This window comes from Thamnophis sirtalis, unplaced genomic scaffold (genome assembly GCF_051295495.1).
Source record: "Thamnophis sirtalis isolate CommonGarterSnake01/CBP01778 unplaced genomic scaffold, rThaSir2_p1.2 scaffold_5, whole genome shotgun sequence".
In the NCBI taxonomy this organism is placed as follows: Eukaryota; Metazoa; Chordata; class Lepidosauria; order Squamata; family Natricidae; genus Thamnophis; species Thamnophis sirtalis.
In genome coordinates, this window is record NW_028261385.1 from 109842872 (window position 1) to 109862968 (window position 20097).

At 38.0% G+C, this 20097-nt stretch overlaps 1 protein-coding gene across 1 annotated transcript; it reads left to right on the forward strand.

The window, feature by feature from the left end:
• Window positions 1-90: 90 nt before the first annotated feature.
• Window positions 91-20097, forward strand: RABL3 (RAB, member of RAS oncogene family like 3). The gene is made up of 8 exons (XM_014066971.2): window positions 91-223; window positions 2474-2565; window positions 4369-4498; window positions 6809-6923; window positions 8828-8978; window positions 13588-13659; window positions 17164-17202; window positions 18703-20097. Exons 1-8 carry the CDS (start codon window positions 178-180, stop codon window positions 18766-18768), a joined length of 711 nt encoding a protein of 236 aa, XP_013922446.1. The 5' UTR covers window positions 91-177; the 3' UTR covers window positions 18769-20097.

The window sequence follows — 20097 nt, forward strand, 5'->3', positions numbered from 1 at the left end:
GCCCTCCCCACCCCCTCAGCTCTTGGGGCCAATTGGAATGAAAAGAGCGTGTGATCGGCCAATAGAACATAGGCTTGTACAAATCCATTTCTGATTGGTCTATTTTAGGAAGAATGAAAGTGGAGAGGTGGCTTATGTCGGCGGCTGCTTGTGGTAATTGCCCTGAAGGGGGAAAAAATGGCTGCCTTAGAAAGGGTGAAAGTGCTTGTGTTGGGTGATTCAGGTGAGTGGGTGAGTGGGTGAGGAGCGACCGCAGCCGTCCTCCACGAAGAAGAACCACGCTCTGCCTCTCTATATGGCATGGGGCAGAAATAATATAGCAGGGCTCCAAATTGGCAGTTATTTGGAATTCCTTTTCTGCTTTAAAATGGTTTCTTCGGAAACCAGAACAAGAAATAGTGTAACAGACAATACAGCTATTTTTTTTCTGATTTCTAGAAAGCGTGGTTATTTAACGCATCCATATTCTACTTCCGGTCTCAATTTGGTCCAGTGGAGTGAAGAATGCTCTGCTGTGTATGTAAATGAAGCCATAGCCCTCCATGGTGTAAGAGTTTCAACAAAGTTTCTAGGAACGCACCTGGTTAACCTGTTTGTTTCTCGAACTAACATACTACAGAGGTGCAGTTGCAGAAACATTAGCCCTTCATACAAACATTTGTGTATAGTGTGTTTTCAATAACTATGGTGTGTGTCATCATTCTGCAGCAGGTTAATGGACTAAAATAAGACCCCAGCTCCTTCCCGTGTGCATTTTGCTCCCTTCCTCCCCATCTTTGTCGATTTTAAATCAAGTGCAATGTGACTGTTTATTATTTTGAAATTTAAATATTTTATTGGTGTTTTAATGATTGGTAAGCCTCATAAAGTCACCTTTAGGCAAGATGAGGGACGGTTAATTAATAATAGTTCTCTTCCCTCCCCCCACCCTTTTAGGACATAGAGAACTGTTAAGATATTTCTGGGTGCAATAGAATCCCAGGATTGGAAAGAGCCATTTATACCATTGAATTAGTCCTCCTGCTCAGTACAAGAATCTAGATTAAAGCATTTCCAATGGATGACTATTTAGCCTTCACTTGAACTCATTCAGCAAAGTAAAATGTATGATATCCCATTGTAATTTGTTTCATATGTCATTCTATGCAAAGTAAAATGTATGATATCCTATTGTAATTTGTTTCATATGTCATTCTATGCCTATGTATTCAATATTTGAGTGCAGTAAAAAAACTTTGCATTTGTCTGTATTAAATTTCATTTAGTCTCTTTCTTCCCTATTAAAGCTATCAGGAATATTGAATCCCAGATTTGGAAGTGTTCACAGAAATAATCAGTCCAGCCCCTTACTCACTGCTGGAACTGTTAAAATATGATGATTATGAACAGAAATAATATATCAAATTTATATGGTGCTTGCCTCCCAGCAACTGATTTTGAATCTTTAGTCAAATCAATCTTAATTACAGTGACAAAACAACAAAAGAGAATAGAGTACAATCACAGACCATATTTTTACTTAGCGATTTGTTTGTTTGCTTATTTAGTGTATGGTATACAATGGCAGGGAAATCTACACATGCTAGACACAAAGCAGACCTGACAACCAAATTGCTAGTTCATTCTGTTTGACGCTTGCCCTTCTATCCTTGAAGCACTGCAGGGGGTGAACTAGCTTTACATCAATTAACCAGTGGCACTGAGGTTACTGGTTCTTCCAGATTCCTCTGCTGCTTTCACCACACCTCACCTCTTGTCATGATGCCTCATATCTGGCCAGGTCCAGTGCTGGCTTCTGCTCTCCGTATACATGAACACAGCTAGGTTTTTCCCACTGAAGTAGTACCCATTTATCTACTTATAATATTGCATGTTTTTGAACTGCTGGATGGGCAGGAGCTAGGGATCGAGAAACTGGAGTTCGCTCCATCTTATGGAGCCAGGCTTGAACCGCCAAAGTGCAAATAATTTCTAGGCAGCAGTTCCAGCATCATTAAGCCACTGCCACCACATCCTCTTACCTGTATAATCCACCACAGATCTTTGATTTTGTGATGATTTGTCCAAGGATTAATAGCCAAATTTATTTAGATTTATTTAAGATAAGGCAAGTTACCTACAGGCTGCCATCAGTTATGACATACTCCTCTAATGCTATTAATAAATATGTCAACCATGGAAGATCAGTTTACAATCATTTGAAGATAGACAAACAATCTAGTTCATCATTTTTTTGAAAACCCAACTTGCACAATACTGAATCTAATTTTTGCACTTGTTACATAGAATATAGAGTGACAGAATTTGAAAGGATCTTGGAGGTCTTTTAGTCCAACTCCCTGCTTAAGTAGGAGACACAATAAGAGCTATCTAGGGTGGTTTGTTCCTATTTAATTTCAGTTATATAGCAAAACTAAAATGACAGCAGAAATGTTTGTTAGTTTTGAAGGTTTATTTTATTACTTTGTTTCAGGTGTGGGAAAATCATCACTTGTTCACCTATTATGTCACAATCAGATGCTGGGAAATCCATCCTGGACGGTTGGCTGCTCTGTTGATGTCCGTGTATGTGGAAACATCTGATAATTTGTGATGTCTTTGAAATAATATATTTTACATACAGAAAATTAGTGACATTTAACTGTAGAAGTAAAGCATAATTGCAATGTAAGAGTATCCCTTAGTTGATGAGCACTACCCATTATTGATAACTTTAACATGGCCAGAGGTGGAGGTGAGAAGGAAAGCAATGTAGAAATATAGAAACAGAAAATGAACAACAGAAAAAGACCTAATAGTCCATCACTATCCATCAAGGGTTTTTTTTTTGTTTACTTTTTAATGTATTTATTATTTTTAATTATTTTCATTTTTGTTGGATGATGGACATATGTTTATCCCAGGCACGTTTAAATTTAAAATGCGATGGTCTAGGGGAGGTATTTAAATATTCATAAACTTGCAGGTGTTTTCTATAACTGATATTTTGCTTTCTTCTGCATCTTTGCAAAAATATGCAATAAAAATCAGTAAAAGAAATGTACATGCACTGTATATAAAGTCAGTGGGATAGGAATTGAATAAAAGTAGAAAAATAATGGCCAAAGAGGGGAAAACTATCCAGATTTTTGCAAATATATTATGATTGTGTAATCCTCATTATAGTTCTTGTGGAGAGTACAGTAGTCAGTTGATTCTTTGAAAGATGATGTTTTATACTGATTGGCTGCCAAGACATATTTAGCCATCTTTATTTCAAAAAATGTTTCTGAATACAAAATTATTCTTAGGGACAAATAATGAATAGCTACTAACCAGGCTTCCTTTTGAAGCATTCTCTGATCAGAAAACAGAAAAGTTGAAAAGCCGATTGTTGAGTAGAGTTCTAGAGACAGAGCAGGAGAAATGATCATGAAATTGTGTCTGGTACATGTTTTTTTGTACTGTATTCTTTGCTTATTATACTTTGACACAGGGTATTTTTAATTTATCTGTAGTATAAACATGCATATAAAAATTAATTAGATCTATGTCAGTGGTGGGTTCCGGGTCCCATTGCAACCATTATGGTGCAATGGGGCCCGGCGTCCAAAATATGAAGGCACGCAGCACGTGCACACACGGGTCCTTACCTCCTGTGACGCTGTGTGATGCTCCAGTTGCTCGGCAGAACGTCATGCAGGTGCCGTACGCTGCATGTGCAGAAGCGCCGAAGAGCTCAAACACAGATAAGGAGGGCGGGTGGGTGGGACCTCTGGAGCACCATACCGGAACTGTACCCGCTGCTCCCGCCAGGCACCAGTACGCCCGTACCGGGGCGTACTGCCTGCAACCCACCACTGATCTATGTGAACTATTTGGGGTGCATTTGATCAAATTGTAAGTAAACTGGCTCTTAGATGTCATAATATTTGCATCCACCTGAAGATTTAGTGTAGCTGCTTTGAGGACTCTTGCAGATCATCTTCATGCAATTAATTTTTTTTCACCAAAATTGGTAATAAAGGGACTGCCAAATTAAATGGTTCAGATAATTCATTGTCCATAAAAAACATATTTGGATTTTTTTCATCAGAATAAGTAAATATAATACAAGTATCTTCAGGAAAGTGCTTATTTTTTGCTTTTTTCCTATTAAGGAATTTTCACCTTGTTACCTTCATTACCATTTGGAAAAAAAAACCTACTGTATAGTGGGCATAGGCCAAAGAAGCTGCATTCTTAGAAACTCATTGCTGAACCAAACTAATTATCTTTTTAGCCCACCTTTACTATATTCTACAGAGGTACTTCATTATGTAGTGGAATGCTGGTTTTAATTTACTGTTATTTTAAATTTATTTATGCTATATGTTTTCTTGTTGCCAGATTCATGACTACAAAGAAGGAACTCCAGATGAAAAGATCTATTTCATCGAATTATGGGATGTTGGTGGTTCTGTAGGCAGTGCTAGTAGTGTGAAAAGCACACGTCTTATGTTCTACAATTCAGTTAATGGTAATGAATACATTTTTAAGATCTGTTACATTCTACAGAATGTATGGTTTGATTTATGTAGACCATGTTCCGTAAATATTGCAAACAAGAATTTTACATTAAAGAACAGTTATTGGCTGAATTTCAATTTCAAATACTTCACTTTCTTGGATACAATGTATCGTATTTTTCAGAGTATAAGACGCACCTTTTTCCCTCAAAAAAGAGGCTGAAAATCTGGGTGTGTCTTATACATGGAATACAGCATTTTTTGCCTCCTGAAGCCCCGCCCCTTCACCAAAATGACCATGCATAGCGTGTAGGAAGCTTTCAGAGAGCTCCTGGGGGCTGGGGAGGGCAGAAATGAGCAAAAATGGGCCCTTTTTTCTCAATCCCCACCCCCCACCCTCAGGAGTACTCTATAAGCCTCCATAAAGCTATGCATGCAATTTTCTTGACAAAAAACCATTTTTGCGAAAAACGAGCCATTTTTTCTCGCTGTTTTGTCCAGGGAAGCACCCTGTAAAAACAAATCTTGCAATTTCATCTTCCCTGGGCAAAACAGTGAGGAACACGACGGAGCTGCAAGTCTCGGGTATGACGCACGTCTCGCAGCCCAACTCCTCCCACCCTGCCCCAATGCTAACAGAATCCAGGCTGCTTCCCTTCCCCACCATTTCTTTAGCGAGATGGGTGGCAGGTGGGTGGGGAGAAGTGAGAGGTATGGAGCGAGACGTGGATCCTCTTGCTGTCACTTCTCCCCCCACCCCCTCACCAAGCATGGCAGGCTTCCTCTGCAGCTTCCAAGCCAGGGCAGAGAGATTTCGAAGGGTGAAACGTTCACCCCTGGGGATGAATCAGATGCTTCACTGGAGAAACAGACCCATGCCAGCCCAGGCTTCCTAAATCTCTCGCTCCCCAGATCTTCCGCCTTTCAAAGAAAGCCCAACCCGACACAAACGCCACCTCCAGCCACCTCTTCATCCAGTTGAAACTACGTTGGTAGTTGGGGATTTCCTGCACATTGGCAGTGGCATCTCCGCACAAGGCTTCTCCCGATGTCCCAGGTGCGAAGCAACATCCCGTAAAGGAAGGCATAGAAATCCATACAACTGGGGATGTCGGAAGAAGCCTTGTGAGAAAACGCTGCTGCTGATGTGCAGGAAATCTCCCCCCCTCCACCTTCAGATAGTCTTGTGGGCTGGCTGGAGAGGTCTTCAATGAACTTCGCTCTGTCTGCAGGCAGCAGTGTCGGCAGCATCTCCTCGCAGGGTTCATTCTTCCGTCTCTCTGGCTGAATCTCAAATATTTTCAAGCAAAACACTGCCAAGAGAGGGAAGTATCTCTTCTCACTCCCTTGCCAAACTTTGCGTGTAGGCATAACGTTTCACAAAGCTCCTTAATCCACGGCTGCTGGCTCCCTCGCTTTGTGTTTTTTATACACATACCGACATACCCACCCTTCCTGGGAATGCCATTTCCCACTTCCAAGATTCTGTTTCCAAGGAAAGAAGAGCGCTGGGGCCGCACTGGACATTCCCCCCTGCCCTGACTCTTGTCAGCCTCAACTTTGCTCCTGAAACCCTGTGGGCCACTTCTCTGCTTGAGCTCAGCCGAAGGGGGGGGGCTGAGAGCAAGGGCGAGATGAAGCTGATTGCTTCCCTTTTGCCTCCTCTCCCAAAAGCAGTCTCGGGCGCAGCCATTTTTGCAGCAGGAGACTCAAGCCAGCCTTCCGAAGTGTACTGTAGCAGCAGCTATCTACAATTTTTTTACCCTTATTTTGTCCCGATCCACGTGGTTCACGGGGCCACATGGGTCGGGACAAAATAATGATAAAAAAATTGTGGATAACTGCTGCTACAGTACCCTTTGGAAGGCCGGTGCAAGGTGCTTGGGGTGCATCACTTGGCTTCCTGCTGCTTTTGTGGCCGTAATCGATGGCAAAAGCAGCTGCACTTGCTGGAGGCCACGGCCTGAGCAGCACCTGCAAATCAGCTGTTTTTTTAATGGCAGCCGGATCAGCTCAACTGATCCAATTAAGGAACCGAGAAGCACTGGGGTGACTGGGGAAGGGAAGGACTTCCTCCTGTACTTGCCACAGCACCCTTTCACTAGGGCTTATTTTCGGGGGAGGGCATATATTTACACCCACCTCAAAAAACAGGCAAAAACCAGGCCTGGGCTTATTAGCAGGACATGTTGTATTTTCGGGGAAACACATTCTCATTTTTGTGCTGTTTTGAGACCTGGCTTTGTTTCTATAATTGCTGTCTTTTAATATGCTTTTGGTAATCTTAGAGAAAAAATTTTAAAAAAACTTTTCTTAATTAGGAATCATTTTAGTGCACGATTTAACCAACAAAAAGTCCTCCCAAAACTTGTATCGATGGTATTTGGAAGCTCTCAACAAAGACGTGACTCCATCTAGCGTTCTGGTGACAAATGGGTAAGTAGGTAGAATATACAGCCATCCACTATCATTGTGATAGCCATGTGAATTAGATGGAAGGATGACATGTTGTAAAATTTTGAAAATGTGTAGGCTCTTTTCAGAGAAAAAAGAAGGTCCACCTTCTCTAGCAATATTCTCTTTAGAAATCTGTCCTTAAAGGTTGTGTGAAAGTCATAGTATGTGTTTCATACATAAGGAGTAGCAGTGACCAACAGTTTTAATAGCAAAAATACGTCTAAATATATTCAACTTTACAAAGTAGAATAAGAAAAATACATTGTTTATGGAAATTCTCAATCATCCAGGTCATGGTAGTCCCAAGGGTGTTTTTCAATTCCCCACCATTCAATCAGATCTGAAGAAGCTTCTTGGATGAGAAGTAAAATGTCTTCAAGGAAAAAACAAAGTCCAGTTGCCTTTTGAAAAACATATTTGGGATAAATACATCAATTTTGGCTAATGTTCACGGCTAGTCAGAATTTATCTCCGAAACAAACTGAACACTTCATTAAAATGATTCATAGCTTTGCACTGAATACATTTTAATAATGAAATATATATAATTAAAAATAATAGAAACAGGATATTTCCTCCAGATTTGGAGGGATTTGAAGATAGGAAAATAGGAGATTGCTAAAGAGCACTTACCAGAAAAAAGGTAGCCCATTATCAGATTATAGAATGTTGAAAACTACAGATGAAATTAACTTGACCTTATTTATTTATTTGAAAGATTTTTATATTCTCTCATCTTACAACAAACTGTGGGGCTCCCGATCAGAAATTAAAACAAAGACAATATTAAAACTATAACAACCAAATACAAAACCTGGCATGAAATCAAGCTTCCAAGAGGCAGACAGCTCTTCCCAGCACTTGGGAGGAAAACCAGGTTTTCAATGCTTTATGAAAGGTAGGAGGGTAGAGGTTTGCCCCATTTTAATCTTCTAGGTTCGTGTGGAATGCTAGTGCAAATTGTTGCTTTTTTCTGGATATTTGGGTATTTTAAAGAGACTATAAAATTGGATTCCACTATTGGAACTACATTTCCATGATGATCAGATCCTGCCTTTGCAATGGAAGATTTAACATACATGCAGCTTTCTAAAACTCGGGCTGAATGTTGATGTTTAAGACCAGAGAACTGACTTTAGGGCAGATATGAAATGGCTGTTAAGGGAGAAAGGAAGGAGCAATCCATTCCATTAAAAAGAGAAAAAATGTTCAAGATATTGCTCAATCCAGAGATAGAAGGGAGTATGAGAAAAAAAATTAAAATAACCACATCTTGATTTTGTTTAGTATAAGAGAAACTTGGACTGGCTTTCACAATTATGCTACTATATACGGCCACAACAAAGTATCATTTTTGGAATCCTTGCAGTGACTGTTTCTTGATCTAGCCTACCTCGAAGGCCTGACACTAGATTTTCATAAACGTGCCTTGTACATGTATATTATCTCTACTTTCCATTTGCCATATCCATCTTAGATTTGTTTGTTGTTATATTGTGATGTAAGAGATCTCAAGCAGGGAAAACATGTAATAAACAATTACAAATAGATTGAGGTTCCTATCCTGTATAAAATTCCCTTGCACTTTCAATAAAATATATTCTGGGCTAATTTGAAGAGTGCTGCTGCTGTCATCTTCCTTAGTGATACTTTATACTTTTCATGCTTGATCACTATCCTGAAATTAAATCCAGAAATAATGGAAATACTTTTGTATTCAGGGATTGGGTGAAGCAGCTTAAAGATGGGGTTGCGTTCCCCAACAAAGAGCAAATCTTGATACATGGCTGTGGCAAAGGAGTTTTTTGGGGAAACTGTAGCTAGTGTGCCACCTGCAACACTTCATAAACTGTTTTATATCTTATCTTCACTTTCCTTCACAGAGACTATGATCGGGAACAGTTTGCTGATAACCAGATTCCACTGCTTGTCATAGGAACAAAATTAGATCAAATCCCAGAGACAAAACGCAATGAGGTCTTGAGCAGAACTGCTTTTCTGGTTGAGGATTTCAGTGCAGAAGAAATCAATCTGGTTTGTATTATTCTTTATTTTGTCAGCTTGGATTAATGCTATTTTTGACCAGGAATTTATTTCCGAGAATAATCATTTCCCTGAAATAAATCCTGCTCATTTCCCATTATCACTGGAAGGTACCCGTAAGCTTTTCCCCCCTTGCAGACAGAATCAAAGAATGTAACTTCACACAGCAGCTTTCCTGCCAGTTCTTTGATCCTGCTCAATTTTGTAAAGAGGCAGTAGTAAAGGACGATTTAAGTCTATTTATCCATTGCAAATTCCTCTCATCATAGACACTTGGTGGTTTACAGTTGCCTATGGCTATGCCATAGAATTTCAAGATGTAAACATTTATATTTCTCTCCAGGTTGCAACAGAGAAGCATTTCCAGATTTAGATCAGTCATCTGCTAAAAATCAAGGCCATAAAACTAATTCCACCAGCAGAATGGTTCTCAAGAATTTTCTCTGTGTAGTCTAAAAGGAATGAGAATTTCAGAGACATTGTGACTCTCAAACAAGTCCTGTCTGACTCAAACGATGTATGACCTAAGATCAATGTCCCATGTGCCAAACAGTCAATCCTGACCTGCCTCCCAAAACAGTATCCATTGACTCAGTTCATGCTCCATCTTATAGAATTGAATTGACGGGTCATTTTTTACTTAATTTTGCCCAAGCCCTCAGGAGCACTCCATAAGCTTCCATAAAGCTATGCATGCAAATTTCTTGACAAAAAACGGGCCCATTTTTGCAAAAAATGGGCCGCTTATTGCTCGTTTCCCCCCCTCCGTGGAGCACTCTGTAAGCACACCAAAGGCTATTCATGCCTTTTTTTTAAAAAAACGGGCCAGTTTTCGCGAAAAACAGGCTGTTTTTGGGAAGTTTGCAGAGTGCAAAAACTTTTTTTTTCCCCTTTCGGAAAGCTCTCTAGTTAGAGTGATTGATGTGAATTAGATTGATAATGTGCTGTGCCAGCAGAAACAAAGTCTTAGGTGTTGCAGATTGTCAGCGATTTCCTTCTCCAGCACATGGATAAATACACCTGGAAACATCTACCTACCTACCTACTCTCTCTCTCTCTCTCCCTCCCTACCTACTATATTTCTCTCTCTCTCTTTCTCTCTCTCTATCCCTCTATCTACCTACCTACTCTCTCTTCCTAACTATCTACTGTATTTCTCTCTCTATACCCCCCTCTATCTACCTACGTACCTACCTACCTACTCTCTCTCCCTCCCTCCCTCCCTTATTTTTCGGAGTATAAGATGCTCCTAAACACTTTTTCGGAGTATAAGACACACCTAGATTTTGGGGAGGAAAACAAGGGAAAAATATCTGCATCTCAGCAATTTGCCTCCTTGCAACAAACAGTACAGACAATATATACTGTTTGTAGTGTTATATTTCAGACTATACTTGTACAGAGGCTGTTAAAATTGATGTGCTTTCTGGAAGTATAGTTATTCTCTGCTATTTAAAAGAATAGCACTTTTTAAAACAATAGCATCTTCAGATCAAGCATTTATTTTAAAAAGCTTCATTTTCTTAAGTTGTCTAGAATAATAATAAAGCAGTCTTTAAAAAATAAGTCTAATAATTTGAACATTCTATAGGCATTTATAGTTGTTGACTTACTCCTTGCAGCAAACAGCCTGAATAGCACAAGAAAAAAATTCTGCCTCCCAGCAATTTGCCATGTGACGCAAACAGCAAGTTTCACTTTCAATTTCTCCCGATCATTAGCTGTTACAGGCTGCAGGAATTGCTAAAACTTATTGAAGCCTCCGCAAGCCCCTATTTGTTGCAAAGAGGTAAATTGCCCAAAGGGTTGGGACCGGTGGGTGGGGCTACATTCAGTGTATAAGGCGCACCCAAAATTTCGCCCTCTTTTAGTGGGGGAAGGTGTGCCTTATACTCCACAAAATACGGTATCTACTGTATTTCTTACCCTCCCTCCCTCTACCTACCAACCTACCTACTCACTCTCTCTCTTCCTAGCTACTGTATTTCTCTCTCTCTCTCTCTCTCTCTCTCTCTCTCTCTCTATTTCTCTCTATCTCTCCCTACCTACCTACTGTATTTCTCTCTCTCTCTATTTCTCTCTCTCTCTCTCTCTATCCCTTTATCTACCTACCTACCTAACTACTCTCTCTCCTACCTACCTACTGTATTTCTCTCTTTCTATCCCTCTATCTACCACCTACTTTTTAAAAAAAATTGCCTCTTCAAAACCTTGGTGCATCTTACACTCCTGTGCATCTTATACTCTCAAAAATACGGTACATATGGTAAGTAGAATTGAGCCCCAATCCTTCATGAGGAAGACTTCAAGAATACTGGAATGACCAGAGTCTCAACTTCTTCAAAACATATCCAGAGTCTATATGCCATGGTGGTGCAGTGGCTGGAGTGAAATACTACTTCTGCTTACTGCTGCCTGCCTGCAATTTGGCAGTTCAAATCTCACCATCTAGGAATGGAAAGATCCTGATCTCATCAACGGTGACTCAGCCTTCCAACTTTCTGAGGTTGGTAAAATGAGAACCCAAATTGTTGGGGCAATATGCTGACTCTGTAAACTGCTTAGAGAGAGCTGTAAAGCAGTATATAAGTCTAAGTGCTATTGCTATTGCTATATCGTACAATATGAATGAATTCTTCATTCATAGGTTCTTATGAGATCACTACAAGGTTTAAAGCCCTTTTAAAGTAGACTCATATTTCCAGATAACTATAAGCTGAGCCATTTTGTCTTCCCGTTGCCTACAGAGGGAGCCATAGCATCAAATATCTTGAACTTCAAAAGAGCCCAAGGATCTCCTCTGAATCTTTCCTCCATTTCCTCTAAGTGTGTGTATTATGCAAGATTTAACATGGAGGGGATGAAAGTAGGTAACTAGCCCAGAAGACCTTCATAACTCTGAAGACTGATTTGATCCTTTTAATCAGGAAACAGTTTTTCCCAACATATTTATAGCTGCATTCCAGGATTGAGAAATCCAAGTCTTGCAAACCTTAGGCTGTAGCACAGCTTCCGCTGAATGACTTTTGTCAAGACTATCTTTAGTTTGTACAGAATGTTGTTCGATATATGAGATCAGTATGCTCTAACCACACCGGAGATCCACAAGAAAGGGGATCCAGGCATAACAGTCACTCATATTCCTTTATCCAAGTGAATTTTGCTTCAACACATTTAAATCTTGGGTCTCGTTGTCAACATCTGTCCTTTTATTATTGTTGATTTTGTTTTAATTAAAGGTTGCTATTTATTTATTTAGTATAGCTTCTTTGAGGGAAGGCAAGCACAAAAATAAAAAATATTAACTAAATTGAGATTGATGCACATAATGCAGGTTTATAGGTCTAGATATTAATTTTTACTCTCAAAATTAAACATTAATTTATTCATAATTATACAGTGTTGAAACAGCAAGCTAATAGAATTAGACAGTTCAAAGTTGGGAACTATATATTTAAGGAAGATGATAACAAATTATTTGAATTTGTAAAAATTGCTAGCAGAATTCTATAGTTCAATTTTCGTCCTTACCATTCTAACCCTAACCCTAACACTTTCCTCCAAAAAGGAATTTTTTCCAGTCCTAATAAAAAAGAGTATCACAGATCTTTCTGTCCTCCTACTTTGCTCTACAGCAATAGCACTCTGTGACAGGTTTGTCTCAGAGAATGACTGGCACTGGCCTAGGGTATCCAATGAGCTTCCATGGCTGAGGGAGGATTAGGAACTGGATTTCCATTCCTAGTCCAAAACCTTAACCACCACATCAATTGGCTATCTGGGTGAAGAATGATCTGGTGCCTACATAAGTATGTCAAAAACATGGTGGTATATAAATACACTTGCTCTGTCTTTGACAAGTAATTCTGGAATGGGGGCTTCAGGTTTTCGGTCTTCTGGGGAACAAGTGTATTGGTTGCTACTCACTAATGATTTACAAAACCAGGTAACCAATACAGCAATGGTGGGAGGGAGATTGCAATAGGATAGATACATTAAGCTGCCAAAGGAAAGAACACTGATTAGGTTGAGAGAAAGACTATTGCTGTTGGATGTGAAAATAAAACATTGCTTCAGCTTGTATTTGGTGGAATGAATACGCAAATGAAAATGCTAAGTGTAAAAAAAGAATTAAGAAAGAAATATTATATTTTAGTTGTTTAAAGCTGCTAGTGAAAATAAAAACTATTGAAGTTTTAGAAAAGTCACTATTATCCAGTTAATATAATACAGTACCTAAAGAAACATAGAGGTTCATTTGTTTTTTAAAAAAATAAGAGATTCAAATATTCAGGAACTAATGACAGCTGTCTGATAAGTTCTCTCTAATTACCTGAAAGCAATAGGTAGATTATATTCTACAAGTGCCTCTCTTCCCAAAAAGAAAGTTGTGTTATGTTCTTTGGTTCTGCTTTTTTTAGTGAATACCACATATTAGAAAAAAATATTTTATGAGAAATGCCTGACGTATTGGCAACAGTAGGTTTGTTTGAACATTTGTTGCATCCCACACTTCAAAACTCCTCTGTACTTTTTAGGGACTATCTACCAATGAGCAAATTAAGAAATTAAAGGCAAAATTGATGTTTTGATCTTTCAGGATTGTACAAGTCCTCGCTACTTGGCTGCAGGTTCCTCCAATGCTGTCAAACTTAGCAGATTTTTTGATAAGGTAAATCTTTATTCTTCTCAGTTGACAGAATACAGAATGAAAGACTTCTGCAACTTGATCTAAATTAAACAGTCTTTATTGCAGGGATGTCAAACTCAAGGCCCATGGGCCAGATTCGCCCCGTGGGTGCTTAGATCTGGCCCATGGGGTCCCCAGTATGAGTGATGTTGAGCTGCCCATGCCCACCCTGGACACACACACACACACACACACACACACACACACACACACAGTCAAACATAACCCTGATGCGGCCCTCAATGAAATCGAGTTTGACACCCCTGCTTTATTGCATAAGACCTGCACAGACCTCTCAGAGTATGCAGCTAGGTTCAGCAGCCTATTGAGGAAGTAGAAGAAATTGTAGGGTTCTGGCATAATTCCCACAATTTTGTGCTTTACCTGAATTTGCCTAACAATAATGTTAAGCCCTTTGCTTTAGTATTTCATCTTGGATTGCTTGACCGGCATTCGGTTAATCTCTTTCCTACACCTTATCAACATCAGGGCTGTAGAAATGACAACAAGAACATAACCTAGATTAGGTTTGTTATGTTTATTTTAGTGCCAAAGAAAAAGCCAGGACTATTCAGCTTTTGTAAAACATGCCACCGTGTAGAATGCTTTTAACAGCCTGTTACTAATAAGATCAGCTGTTATTAGGGTTGTTGTGCTATCTGTAGCCTCTGTTTTCATTGCTTCCTTTAGACAGTCAGCCTTCTCATGATTTTACTGTAGGATAAAGAAGAACCAACTCCTAGAATTATAAAAAGATAATATTTAAAAATATAACAAATAAAATCACATTCTTGTTTATATAAGCACTTAATTTATTTTTATTCTATTTTAATAATAAAATATTTTTACTCAGTAAGATCCAAAAGAGTCTGTCTAGTTTGTCAACATCACTAAAAGGAACCTATGACAAGATTACACCTTTAAGAAAAAATATTGAACAAAGGGGATCAAGAAAATTCCTTTTCCTGTTAATACAAGAAGTCCTTGACTTTCAATAGTTCATTTAGAAACCGTACAAAGTTACAACGGCAATGAAAAAAATGACTTATTACTGTTATTCACACTTATGTCCACTGCAACGTCCCTATTGTCGTGTGATCAAAATTCATACATATTCATATTTATGACAGATGCAGTATCCCGGAGTCATGTGATCACCTTTTGCGACCTTCTGACAAACAAAATCAGTGGGGAACCCAGATTCATTTAACAACTGTATTACTAACTTAACAATTACAGTGATTCATTTAACAACTGTGGCAAGAAAAGTCATAAATGGGGCAAAATTCACTTAACAAATATCTCATTTAGCAACAGAAATTTTGAGCTTAAGTGTGCTTGTAAATCAAGGACTACTTGTAAAGAACCCATTAAATTTGAGGGTCTGATCTGTATGCTGTGGAGACATCACTGTTCTGCTGATGTCTGAATATGCACGTGGGCATCTTAGAAAAACAATCAACGATACCAGAACTTTCAAGAAATCAGAGTTAGGTATTATGTACTAAAATGCCAAATGTGACATCTGAACATTTAGGTGTTACACATTGTTAAATATTGTGTTGCATTGTTTCACTTCTCCAGGATTCCTGCCAAGATCTGTTACAATCAAAGCAGTGCATGCTCACCACCTTCTTCGGTGGTGCATGCAGTTTGGATCTCCTAAACTACTCCCTTGAGGGCAAATGGCATTTTGGTCATCTCCCCCTTCACAAGAATTTCCTGTCACAAGATTTGTGGATATGTGTCTGACAGACTGGAAGCTTATTTTATGCCACCTACTGAAAAAGAAGTCTTGATGCCTTTCAGAAACTTTCTGTTCTCCGTTCTTTTAATTCTAAATGGATTTCTTTTCAAATGTCTCTTTCCGCTTTCTGTGAAAGGCCATCAATGCAAGTTTGTTGTGGCTTTTTTACTATTCATTCCTCTGCTCAGAATTAGTCAACATTTTTTCTTGTTTGGTTTTTTTGTTGTTGTTGTTGTTGTTAAATTTAACATGTATCTCTATTTTTGAGATGGGCTTTTTCTTGGAACATTTCAGTACTTTCTTAGTTGACTTTTAAAGTACTTGAAGCCATTCTTCTTAATGTTTGCTTACATTGAAAGTATTTTTCTTTTGCCAGTTACCTCTATGCATCATGCTGGTGAACTTTGTGCCCTTATTATTGATCTGTCTTATCTCATCTGGCAGAAAGACAGTTATACTCTGACCAGATGTTTCTTTTCGGCCAGAGATCATCATTGCTTTCTCTCGGGCTCACGGCATTGCTCTGCCAACCTTTTCCCCCATCAGTCGACATGCAATGGGTGCTTCGTTTTCATGGGTATAGGTATGCTACACACACACACACACACACACACACACACACACACACACACACACACACGTTCCAAATTGAATATACTTCATTATTTCAGAAAAGCTTTTTAGCTCTTGTACTGGCCCCCAGGCTTGTGAATTTCCAGTCATCTTTTGTGTTAGCTAATTGACATGAGGATCTTTTGGCATTACCATGTGACCCAATGAACACTTCTATATGGTAATCTTGTTATTTTTTTATGTATGTGATACACAGAAGCCACATATCTGGTCCTTTATTATGACAGGTTCTTTAACTGATAGTCTAAGCATTGATTCATATTCCTTATACTATGACTATTGGCTGTAAAGGTTCTACAATTCTAAACTTTGGCTTGTTGTTACAATCCAAACTGCAAAATAATGTGAATTTTGTTATACAAAACTACCCATGATGATTATTGTAATTGTATGACATAGTAGCATGCTAACAGAAAACACTAAGATTTGAAAAAAGGTTTGAAAAGCAAATGTTCCCAAAATTATGAACCAAGTTAAGATGAAAACTGACCCTTGTTTAACTACCACAGGGTCTTTTGGGGAAATAGTACAGACTACATATAAGAATTGAAGCTTGGTCTCTCTTTGTTGCAGGGTGGACTCATTATATAAAAATAATGTTTTAAAAGAAAACAGGGAGTATTTCTCTCTAAATCTATTTCTAAATGTTATTGTACATTTTATAATGTGGATTTCCTGTGGATTTATCCATACAGTACAAGTTTGTTTCCAAACCTTATTTTCTATGTATCTTATTCTATAGGTTTCTTCTTACTACTTCTTTAATTGTAGTTTCTATAAACATTTTTTTCTCCTCTCTGCCACTTTTTCCTCTTCTGGTAAACTTGAATGATCCATGCATGTCTTAAAGATCAGGGCAAGCTGCTCTTTCCATTGTGCAGAGAAACTTAGGTCATTTTCTCCTCATCCTAAATTCTGCAACCCTTCAGCACCAAGGTTTGGTTGCTTCAATTGCTAAGTGATGCTTTCTAGGCAGATCATCCATGAACTGCTGTTAGATGTTTCCCTGTTCCCAGTGGGGAAAGATAAAAGTTTGCATCAGGGCTGTTGGTGCTGTATCGTGGATGGATCACATTTAATACTGTTTCTTTTTTATTGTGTTTTAGGTTATAGAAAAGAGATACTATATACGAGATGGTAATCAGGTATATGTCCTTTCCTTTTTTTATTATAAATAGCATGAGTTGAGCTGATGTTTAAAATCTTTTAAATGCATTGGTTTATTGGATTAGGTAAAGAGAAAGAGGTCCTCCCTTTCTCTGTGGAGGTACAAGTGGTCTCTCTGGCAATGAGTATGCGTTGCCAGGAATCAGGTGTATTTAATCCTTGCATTTGTAACTTCTAAACTAATTTATTGCAATTTACAATATATGTATCTTGAAGTAGGTTAAGACACTGCAGTTCCTGCAAAATGCTGGGCTATTTGCAATTAATTGAGAAAGAGGAAAGGTTGTAAAAATGCTGGAAATAGAGACCTGGTAGAAAATCACAAAACACAGTAGACTCAAGCAACAGAATCCCTAATGCTGAAAAACTGGTGATAGATTGCTTCAGTTTAGTTTGGGTCTTCGTAGCAGCTATGTGGTTATCTCACATGTCATCAGTATAGCACAATTTTTTTCCCCAAGCAATGGGATTCATTTCAATACATGTAAATTTCTAGTAATTGCATTTTCATTACCAGATCCTTTCCAAGTGAAATCCAAAATGAGGAGGAGCCTGATGGCATTTTTCCAACTAATGCATTTTATTAAAAGGCTCACACTTTCATGAGTTAAAATTCATTTCATCAGATGCATAGAGTTGCTAGACTGATAGATTTAAAGTACTGTGAGGCAGGAGAAGGAAGTGAGGGAAAGACAGATGGCTGTGCAAACACAAGGTACATGTGAAACAAATTACCAATTGAATTATCAATCAATTGAATCAATCAAACAATTATCAATTGACTAGCTTTTTGAATAAAGTGTCTGATATTTCAGAAGCTGAAGTACAGACTCTTATGCTAGATAGATGAGATACAATGGGCCACTGATTGCTTCTGAGTGATCTCTGCAATACTATGAATTGTAAGCATGATGGTTTTCCAGAAACAGCTAAACAGATTGGAAAATGGTTTGAATGCTGGCAATCTAAGACTAAATATGTCCCTGCCAAGATTTTTTTTTTGGGGGGGGGGGGGAAGGCAGTTTGGAAAATGTCACATAAGTATTTAAAGACATGAAGTCTTCTTGGAGTCTTTAGGGTACAATTTATAGTGGTTAGTTTGGGCTTCTGACTAGAACAAGAACAACATTGCTATCTAAGCAAATATGCTTATTTCAGAACATGGAATGTTTTACCTCAGTAAAAGCTGCTTTGTTAACTTCTGGTTAGATTACTTTGATGCAATCTGTGTATTTGATAGTGATCAAGAAAGCATTGATTGGGTTTTTAAAATTTGTAATACTGTTTTATGCAACCATATATCCAGAAGTACTACAGGAAACTCTTAAAACTGTGGACACTTTGTAGCCTTAAAGAGTAGAACCAGAGGAGTGCTTTGTTTGTTCAATAATTTCTAAAAACCTAATTTGTAAAAGTTATATATAGTTTTAATAACAATTATTGTGAATTCTAATATAGACATTTTTATCCATTAACAGATTCCGAGCTTCTCAGAAAAAAAGAGAATGGGAAGTGGCTTTGTAAAGAATTTTCACTATGACTGATTCTCTGCTGTGCCATCTATAGAGAGTGGAAAATGAAATGAATTACCTTGTGTTGAATGCAGCATTCTGGTGCTAAGCAAAATTAGATCCTATCCCAATCAGAGTTCACAGAACTGTCTTCCAAGATTTATTTAGAAAGAAGCTGCAATTCACTTATTTGCGAAACATAATGAGTACCTCCCTTTGTTGTAGAGTATGATGTCTCATATTACATTTTTCTTCATTATTAATTTGCTGTTAACAAATAATTAAGTCACTGATAAGTGGATGGCTAGGAAAGAGATTCTACAACAATTATACTAACATCATTCCCACTTATTCCAACAGATACTATATCACTGAGAGCAATCAGAGCTAAGGGATCTCTGACTTAAACATATCTATGAATAATAATGACTCAAACATGAAGGAATAGTATCGGCAAAGCAAGCTTGCAAATAAATGATACTGTTCAAGACTTTAAAAATAGCCATGCATACCTATTTAATAGTATATTCTACTTCTCAAACAATTTCTAAGTGTCATTAATTATATGGTAAAATATACAAAGAAAATTTGCGGAAGAAACACAAAATATCTCAATGAAGGATTAAATATTAGTGGTCACAAATGTTTTGTGTTCCTATTTTATGGTATGCTCTACATTTTGACACAATCAAATCTTATCCTTCAGATAGAAGAGTCTGAAAATGTACGTATATATTTTAGGGGTGTGCAATATGTCAAATTCTATTAGAGCTTGCCCATAGGAGCTGGGTACAATTTCATCTATTCCTTCTTTGGATTTAAACATTTTATTAGATTATAGAATAAAATACTATAAAATATAATCTTAGATTATAGTATAAAATACAAAAGCAAATTGTAAGACACAGTGAGGAGGAAAAGGAGAAAGAAATGAGAAGGGGAGAAAGAAAACAAAAGTTGGAAGAACTCTGTGTGCAGAAGAATAAAGCATTAACGTCGAACCTTAACTTTTTACTTTTCATAATAATATAAACTAGCCATTTCTATAACAATGAATCAATCTAATCAGTAAAACCCAAAATCAATGTTGTTTTTTTTCACCTCAAGCACAAAGTCCAGAAACAGTCTATGTAGCAACAAAAATACTTATATTCTTTTCTTTGATCAAAACAGTCATTTTAGCCATCTCTGCCAACTTCATCAACTTCTGTAGCCATTCGTCCATGGTGGGAATTGAAGTGTCCTTCCATTCTTCTGCATACAGTAGTCTTACTTCTGTCAACATATATAAATTCAAAGTTCCATTTTTTTCTAAGTCTTCTCCGATTAAACCCAAAATAAAAGTTTCTAGTTTCATATTTA